The 10,000-nt window shown below is 39.2% G+C and overlaps 1 protein-coding gene across 4 annotated transcripts in view; it reads right to left on the reverse strand.

Moving 5' to 3' along the window:
* The window catches only part of LOC138051463 (caspase-1-like), a 52,578-nt gene extending 45,706 nt beyond the window's left edge, over positions 1-6,872 (reverse strand). For all 4 annotated transcript variants that reach the window (XM_068897658.1, XM_068897659.1, XM_068897660.1 and 1 more), the window contains exon 1: positions 6,577-6,872. In XM_068897658.1, coding sequence (XP_068753759.1) covers positions 6,577-6,849 — 273 coding nt within the window. In that variant the 5' untranslated portion in view covers positions 6,850-6,872. The remainder of the gene's footprint in view (positions 1-6,576) is intronic.
* Positions 6,873-10,000: the final 3,128 nt, after the last annotated feature.

Here is a 10,000-nt window from a genome sequence, read left to right on the forward strand (position 1 = left end):
AGAGACAGCTCTAAAACCGAACAAAAATACATGTACAATACTCTCCTCAAAATGATGAGATGAGGTTCTCCAAACTTTAACATGAACAATCCTAACTACATAAACTGAGTTGATTTTGTATCCAGAAAAGGAAGCAATGTGTGTAACTGAAAAGTCGCATTACGGGTCCATAATTGTTTTTTTAAATTCTTGTAAGGAAGTCTGTCTCTGAAAGGCCAAACTAAGTGTTTTTCGGGGCCTGGCCGGGGACATTGTGTTGTGTTCTTGGGCAAGACACTTTACTCCCACGGTGCCTTTCTCCACCCAGGTGTATAAATGGGTACCGGCAAATTTAATGCTGGGGGTAACCCTGCGATGGACTGGCATCCCATCCAGGGGGGAGTAGAAATACTCCTAGTCGCTTAATGCTACTGAAACCGGAGATAAGCGCCGGCCTGATGGGCCTTCCTAGGCTCGTAAGCAGACTTTACCTTTACCTTTACCTTTACAAAAATAGCACTTCACCTTACACTAATCAGTTAAGTCTGTACAGTACAGTACAGTAAGATGCCTAGTACCCGACTGGTACCACTATCCGACCAGTTAAGAAATTATTTCAGTTTTTGCAATGTCCTCATTAGTTTACGGAAAACAAAGTATACCAAAAGGAAACCGAACATTTAAGCTTTGATATACAAGTTTTGGCAGACTTAAAGTATTAAATAATACAATACAATACATACTTAATTGACCACTCCCCATAGGGCCTTTTCAGGGCCAATGAAACACAATCACCACAGAACAGAACATGCAACAACAACTGTTAAGAATCCCAAGTGGCCGGAGGCAAACCAGTTGGCCATTTACAAGTGCAGCTGACAAGTTGAACCAGGGACTACCAGGAACAAATTCAACCAGTGGTCAGAATATGTCTTGAACCCGGGATCCCCAGATCTCAAGGCAAGCACCCTAACCACTGCAGCTGTAGGCCGCACTGCTTCCTCCAAGCTTTAGGGTAATTTGAAGAGGCACCTTACCGTTCAGTTGAGTGAAATTTTCATGACTAGTATTTACACTTTTCGCTGCACAATAAAAAGACCGCTGTTGAAGAAAGGGTCTCTAAATCATTTTATTACATGATTAGCTCAGTGAGCGGGCAAGATGAACCAAATCATGCACATGATTAGCTTCCCCGAGGGGCCAAGATGGAGCTCGGGATTTCTCACTTAGTGCCCCAAGATCAAAGATAATTTTTTGGTGTTCTATCCCATATGATAAATCCTTTATTCACCAAGCTTAACCGGCAAAGGTGGCTGGATGTTGGCCTCATTCTTTTTTTTTTTAGATAACCCATTTATAATTTATATTCCAAGGAACCTTTTGATATTTGCAGTGAGTATTCTCAAAGAATTCATGAACAATTTTCAAGTCTTCCTGAAATGTAGTAGTAGTAGCAGTAGTAGTAGTACTTTTTTAATGTGGCACTACACTAAGCTAAAAACTACTTTCCAGAGAGCCCACAATCAACAAAAAAATATACCAACTAAAAGTACAACCTACTTTAGAAACTACCGTATTTACCCATGTTACGGTGTATAAGTCGATCTTTTATGGCCTCAAAAGAAGCTCCAAAAATCGCCCTCAACTCATACACAGGTCAAAGATTTAGAGCGAAGTTCCAGCTAAGTAATCTATGCAAGCTGAACATAATAGTGTTGGTTTGGGCATAACGAACACAGTGGACAAAAGACTGCAAAATAAATGTAAGCAATTCCGGTTGAAATGAAAAAGGATTCGTCCAACTCTAAATGTTGAAGATACTCACAAGAACAAAGCTCTAAAAGGCATTTCTGTTTCTTCAAATAAAACGTGATCGCTCAACGGCTTAGTAATCGCTCTGACGAAGGGCTAACGCTTGAAACGTCAGCTTTTAGAATCTCTGTACGGTGGCCAATTTACATTATCAACTCTGTTGATAAAACCAAATTTACGTATTGTTTGGTTTATGAGTTTTGTTTTGTTTGTCATGTGAGAAATTATAAGTCATTAAGGACCAATTAATTAAACATTTTGAAGTTATTCTTGAAGATTGACGCCTGCTTCTGTGATGTTGTGCTTATCCTCTAAAGCCCTTTATCCTTGAATAACGAAACAGCTTAGTTTGAGATTTACATGTTCGATTTTCTGAGAACTTTTTCGAACCTCAAGGACAAAATGCCCGCATATACAACAGGTAAATACAGTACATACACGAAGAATAAAATGTGTATACAAACACTATGTCGCAAATAAAAAATATATCAAGTAAAGCTATGATCCTCACATTTATGAACGCAATTTTTAGCAATTGCATAGAGAAGCCTGAAAAATTCAGGACTTCAATGGGGTTTGAACAACTGACCTTGCGGTACCGGTGCGATGCTCTAACCAACTGAGCTATGTAGCCACTGACGTTGGGAGGAGATCATTTGTGGGTTCAAATGTTCCAGTGATGAATGAATCAACAAATGAAATGATATATGAAATGAATCATATATTGAACTGTGGTCATGAAATCAAGTAAAGCTATGATCCTGGCAGTTATGAACTCAATTTTCAGCAATTGCGTCGAGAAGCCTGAAAAATTCAGGACTTTAGCAGGGTAGGCCACGGGTTCAAACCCCATTGAAGTCCTGAATTTTTCAGGCTTCTCTATGCAATTGCTAAAAATTGCATTCATAACTACGAGGATCATAGCTTTACTTGATTTCATAACCGCAGCTCAATATAAGATTCATTTCAGGTATCATCTTGTTTGTTAAAAAAGAAATATATATATATATATATAATCTAACTGCCGAAACAGTACTGTCTAAATGCATATATATATGCATACATGCATATATACATGCATATATACATGCATATATATATATATATATATATATAATTAACAAGAAATCTGAAACTAAAATTTTTCAAATTTTTTTAAACTTTAGGTGATGTACTATTTCTAGAATAACGGAGACAAGAATGATCAACAAACTTTTGACTTAGTGTGCCCAGTATACAACCAATAATTTTTTGTTTATTGGGAAAAATCATTGTCTAAGCTGCAGTTGTGATTAATTTCACATAATTAAATTTAATTGATCTGTGTGTAGGGTTAATGCTATTCTGATACAACTCAATTGAAACTTTCTTTCTTGATTTATTGAGCAGAATTACTTTCCGTGTGTTGCTTTCACACCACACGTTGCATAACTGCCAGTGTCCTAGCAAATTTGGACCCCCAGTACAAATCCGCTAGCAGATTTGGACCCCCAGGGCAGCTATGGGCACCTGCAGAAATGCTAATTTCACCACGGAAACAAAGGTAAAAGTGCAAAGCTTGTTTTCATTATTACAGACTAAATATTGCCCTGGGTACCAGAGGGTTTTTTTTTCCTTTGGTGAGATTTCTATGAGCGGGCGAAGCTAAGATACTGAATCCCAAAGCCGTCGCGATGAGGGGGAAAAAACCCTCTGGTCACAGTGGTTGAGAACCTCACTTCCATGATTCGCGATTATGAACACAGTTGCTGATTGGTTTTCATAGTCAGTGCTAAAACTAAATTGCAACCACCAGCGGTAATTAGTTTGTGGTTTCATGTCGCTTTTGATTGGTTGCTGCATGATGGGAAAAGTCAAAATCAAAACGTTCTACGTTGTGTGTATTCCCAAAGACACGAATTGGGCACGACATTGACACCACTGTAGAAGACCGGTTTGGCAAAAGCAGTTACTTCCTTATTTGGAAATTGCATGAAAATGAGATTTTTAACTGCCATGACCAGAGCTGCTTATTTTTCGCCTCTCCGTTTTAACCGCTCCTCTGGAAAGAAAAATTAAAAAATGGTTCCGTTAACTACACTTTTAACTAGATTGTGCGGAGTGGCGGGGTATTTAGCTGTTACTCCAAAATAAAACCTCTGGCACCCAGGGTAACTAAATATTTGTTTCAGGGCCAAATTGGACAGCTCTTGTGGCTAAGGAAGGAAAATTATAGAAGTTTTAAACTTAAGAGCTCGGATACTGGGCAACATACCGTAGAGGAAAGACAAAACAAAAATGTTTTCCATAGGCACCATATTTCCTCCTGGGAAATTTTTAAAGTAACACGGATCCGGATTTGAGCGAAAATAATAACGCCGCATCAACGGATCGGGTCAAAAAAAAATAGCAGAGATCTGTAGATCTGCATACCCCTAACTTGCTTCAATAACAAAACAGGGTTGGACACTCAAAATGCACTCGCCCAGATCAGTTTTCACTCGCATAAAAGCTCCCCCCCCCCCCCCACAATCTCTCCAATCAATTTAGTCATCTTTCATTTTTACTATTTAATAAAAATCAACAACACTGAAAGGCTATTACTTCGCCTTTCAATAACATGCGGACTCTTACGTGTAAATTCCAAGGTCAACTGACAAAATTAATGCGTTGTTCGCTACCGTCAATCAAATGTTCGGTGGCTCCTCCAAGCTTCTGATTATTGTCGAGCGTGCAGTAATCAAATCAAATCGTTGAGCAAAGTTCAGACAACATAGTCAGAAGCTGGCAGAAGCCGCCGAACATTTGATTGACGGTAGCAAAAAACGCATTTGTCTATTGACCTTTGAATTTTTGAGTCTGCATGTTATTGAAAGGCGCAGTAAAGTAAATAGGAAGTCTGTTTTAGTTTCCACACGCATTGATCAGAGCGCTGGGAAAGTACGGGAAAACAATTCGCTTGCAACGTGGTCAAGCACGTGGCAGACTGAGGATGATTACTTCAATCGCCTGGAATTCCCTGTCTGATAGTGTAAGATCTTTTTCTAATCAAACAGGCTTTAAAAATGGACTGAAGCAGTTAAAACATACTGTAATGAATATCACTTTTGAAAAAGACAGCTCAGGGCTTATAATAAGCATTCGGATTTTTATTATTATTAATACATATTTATGTTTTATTATTTTTAGCGATTATTTATCTTATTTATCTAAAGTATAATCACCACCATATGTATGTATTGTTAATTTTATTACAGTAGGTCCACATCAGCTGTAAAGTTGCTTTTTTCCTCTTGACCTGCTTTACTACATAAAGTTATGTATGTATGTATGTATGTATGTATGTATGTATGTATGTCCGTGGCTTCATACACAATTGATTTGCGCAGATTTCCGAGTTAAAACGTTCCTGAATGTTGTTGTCATAGATAGATTGAGATGGTTGTTCAGCCGAGGCCGTGCTGTCAAGTCTGCTAAGGTAAGATTCGCTGTTCCTTTCGTTTTGTATGTAATCTCAAGCCAACATAAGCTAGCACAGCCTATTAAATGTCCTTTAAAAAATTAATGTATTTTACCTTCAGACCTGCCAACTCTCACGGTTCTGCCGTGAGTCTCACGATTTTTTTTTTCAATAACATGCGGACTCTTAAATTCGAAGGTCAACTGACAAAATTAATGCGTTGTTCGCTACCATCAATCAAATGTTCGGTGGCTACTCCAAGCTTCTGATTATTGTCGAGCGTGCAGTAATCAAATCAAATCGTTGAGCAAAGTTCAGACAACATAGTCAGAAGCTGGCAGAAGCCGCCAAACATTTGATTGACGGTAGCAAAAAACGCATTTGTTGATTGACCTTTGAATTTTTGAGTCTGCATGTTATTGAAAGGCGCAGTAAAGTAAATAGGAAGTCTGTTTTAGTTTCCACATGCATTGATCAGAGCGCTGGGAAAGTACGGGAAAACAATTCGCTTGCAACGTGGTCAAGCACGTGGCAGACTGAGGATGATTACTTCAATAAAGAATTCTATTTAAAGACCTTAAATCCCAAGAGAGATCCCTGCAGTTTGCAAGTAAACGGGTGCGTAGCTGGCTACGCGGTACGTGGAAAATTAAATTCTAGTGTACCCTAACCCTAATTTCTGAAACAAACGCTTAGGGTTAATCAGGTAAAGAGGGCTATATTCTTCACATCTCATTAAAAATTCTAGTTACCCGAACCGTGAAATGAAAGCTAAAATTTTAAAAGAGTGCTTAGGCCTAATACTGAAACGAGCGCTTAGGCTTAATCAGTAAACAAGTGCTATATTCAGCACAAGATCTCTGTTGTCAGGTTTTCACGTTGTTAATACTGGTGACGTGCGCTCTTCCGAGTCCACAGTTCCACAGTCTCTTGTCTGTGGAATTACTTAGGCTTTGACGCTTTAAGAACGGGGAGTGCCACGGCGCACCGCGTACCGCGTAGCCAGCACATATAACATCGCTGCGCCATTTTGAAATTTAGTTCATTTGGAATTTAGTCCAAGTGGGTATTCTACAGCATTGTGCATTCCTATTTCTGGGTACAGCGTATCGCGTAGCCGGCTACGTGGAATATAGTTCGAGTGGCGGGGTATTCTGCAGTCAAGCCGTTTATTTCGCAATTTAAATAATTCTTGCCGACGAAAATCGTACTCGCCAAACGGGCGAGTGATTGATGATTTGCGCTCGCCCGACATTTTAGAGAGACTCGCCTTGGCGAGCGGGCGAGTGCTAATGTCCAACCCTGCAAAATCGACCAGACACATAAAACTCTAAAAGATTACTTACCAGATGCCTTTCTGTCGTTGAGATGGGGCAATTACCTTCAGTCAAAATGACACTTCCCTCTTCTATCCCATTGTTTCTCAGGCAATCGTTTGCAATTATGTGGCTTCCGTTGACAAACAACTGAAAGGGCTGCCCATATGGGCGAATTTGCTCCGAATTGGCCACACGTTCGCACTTCAAACAATGAACTATTGAGGTATGATTTTGACGATGCGCTTTCGCCAATGAAAAAACCACAGACAGCGATGAATTTGCGGATAAATTACCTAACATTTCGCTGTTCCGCTAAATATGTTCAAAATGGCGTTCGAAAGGCGCGAACAGAAGCCAAATACCATATTTAGCGACAACCAACCCACATCAAACAAAGAAGACTTTTGTCTGATTGGTCGATGGTTTTGCTTGTACGCAGGCTTTTTCACACGCGCGCGCGCGAAATAACAAACAAAATGGCGGCCAAAGATGTCTTGTTCGGTTACTTGCTCCAGGGATTTTTTTTATAGCAGCAGCGACATGTACACCTTTTCTTCTTTCGGAATAGTGGTATTTCAGTGGTAGAAGCTGATTTCTTCTAAGTCTTTCACTTTCGCGTGATCGATTTTAATCTTAGGAAATCTTTAAATATTTTAGTTAATAGACCAAACACTGAGCTCGGTCGTAATTCCTTTGTACACAGGGCTGCAATCGCCTGGAATTCCCTGTCTGATAGTGTAAGATCTTTTCCTAATCAAACAGGCTTTAAAAATGGACTGAAGCAGTTAAAACATACTGTTATGAATATCACTTTTGAAAAAGACAGCTCAGGGCTTATAATAAGCATTCGGACTTCTATTATTATTAATACATATTTAGGTTTTATTTATTTTTGGCGGTTATTTATCTTATATATCTAAAGTATAATCAATAACATATGTATCTATTCTTAATTTTATTACAGTAGGTCCACATCAGCTGTAAAGTTGCTTTTTTCCTCTTGACCTGCTTTACTAAATAAAGTTATGTATATGTATGTATGTATGTCCGTGGCTTCATACACAATTGATTTGCGCAGATTTCCGAGTTAAAATGTTCCTGAATGTTGTTGTCATAGATAGATTGAGATGGTTGTTCAGCCGAGGCCGTGCTGTCAAGTCTGCTAAGGTAAGATTCGCTGTTCCTTTCGTTTTGTATGTAATCTCAAGCCAACATAAGCTAGCGCAGCCTATTAAATGTCCTTTAAAAAATTAATGTATTTTACCTTCAGACCTGCCAACTCTCACGGTTCTGCCGTGAGTCCCACGATTTTTTGTCATTTCTCACGGTCTCACGACAAGGCTCCTCAATCTCACGGGTTTTGGAAAAAATCATTCTGAAATGATTTAAGTTGTTGAATCAGAATAAAAATGGGAAATTAACGAGGAATGCTTGTGCCATAAATTGAAAAACTAATAAAGAAGAACACTGTTCTTACTTTTTTGTACCCAGCTGTGATTTTCGCTTGTGTTCAATAACTAATCGTTTTTCTTCGTGTCTGTCCGTCATTTTGAAAGGGGAGTACGCCCTGGGAACGAGGCCTAATTCCCAGGCGTCTCCCATGACACCTTGCTATAAGTTTCGTCCTAGTGATGACCTATTAGAATCATCAAAGAAAGCTGCATCTTCTTACAACAGGGGACGCAAATAAAACATTTAAATAAACTGTTAATGACTTTTCTCGATGCAAAAGGGGTTTGTTTAATCTTGATCGGGAAAAAAATAGAATCTCACTATTTTTTATAGAATCTCCAGATTTTCCTTTATCAGGGGTTGGCAGGTCTGTACCTTCCTTCTTGTCCACAGAAACCTTATTAGAAACGCCAGCGTCATTAACGCCTTCTTCTTTACCAGTTCCTAAATCTTAACTACTAGTTACAATTAGCAACGTGCGTGGAAGATTTACTAAGTCACCATGGATTGAAATCGGAAAGTAGATAATAAGGGTACTGTAGTAACCTGTAGGTAGTTGATGAATGAGCAAGCTATTGTTATTTCCTATTTTTCTGAGCCTTTTAAATTCGCTGGTTTTTCAGGAAAAATATCTTTTTTTTGTGCTCATGGCTGGAGAAAAATGTTGTAAGCTTGTACTTCATGTTGATTTAAAAACAATAGTTTTGAACTTCTCAGTGATGACTTCAATTAGGCATTTTCATTCCTTTTTCTATTCAAGTGCAAATGCTGCAATGTTGTTCCTATTTTTAAGTAATAAAAAACAAGGCTGCTGGCTAAGAAAATTTTAAAGGGGCCCTCAGAGCTAAATGCTGAGAACTTAGGAGCCCAACATATGAAGTGAAAGGTGTTGCTGTGAAAAATTAAGGAGCCCAGAGCTATTCTTTGGGAGCCCCAGGCTACCGGGCTCCTGTTAGGCAACAGCCTTGAAAAAACCCGATTTTCTCATTTTCTGACTATTTTACCCACTTGACACCCTGTAAATAGCAATTTGTTTAAATTATACATTATGTGGGGAGGCGCGGTGGCCTCGTGGTTAGTGCACTCGAGTCCGGATCGAGTGGTCTGGGTTCGGGGCCTGGCCGGGGACATTGTGTTGTGTTCTTGGGCAAGACACTTTACTCTCACGGTGCCTCTCTGGGTGGAGAGTCTCCACCCAGGTGTATCAATGGGTACCGGCGTAATGCTGGGGGTAACCCTGCGATGGACTAGCATCCCATCGCTTCATGCTACGGAAACCGGAGATAAGCGCCTCCCTGATGGGCCTTCCTAGGCTCGTAACAGAGATACATTATGTGGAGGGAAAGCCTCTGCAATGCAGCATGCCAAAACACTGTAGGGAAGATATTGTTTACCTAGTGTCATTAATTTGCCAACCAGAGGCTCACTGGCCGTTGAAACAAAGCGTCTTTTGTTCCTGTGGTTGGCACAGCAATGCTTGTCAACAGATATCTTCCCTATATATAGATGAACTGCTAACTCACACTGGCTCTGAACTACCAAGATTTATTAATTTTAAATTTAACAAAAACTAAAATATCTGATCTTCAATTATCATCAGAAAGTAAATTTCAATGTACTTTCTTCATTAACTTTTGCTGGTCAATGCCTTGAACAAGTTTCAAGCTTTAGATACTTGGGTATGATACCTATATTGGCCATCATCTTTCCTGGCATGATCATATTCATTATATTTGTAACAAAGTTAGTAAATGTATTAACATCATCATTAAGGACCGTTAAAGGGGCTAGGTCACGCTATTTTAGGCATTTTCAGCACTGATCAAATGGTCATAGAATTAACTAAAATATCAAAATATCTGTTCAAAACTATAGAAGAACTCTAACAAAACATAGGGAAGCCAAGAAGGGACATGGATGGACAAAACTGGAGAAGATTGAAATGGATTGAATTTGGGTAAATTTGAAAAACGTCAGCCCACCTTTTTTCAAATTTATA

Source organism: Montipora capricornis, chromosome 6 (assembly GCF_036669925.1).
Source record: "Montipora capricornis isolate CH-2021 chromosome 6, ASM3666992v2, whole genome shotgun sequence".
Lineage (NCBI taxonomy): Eukaryota > Metazoa > Cnidaria > Anthozoa > Scleractinia > Acroporidae > Montipora > Montipora capricornis.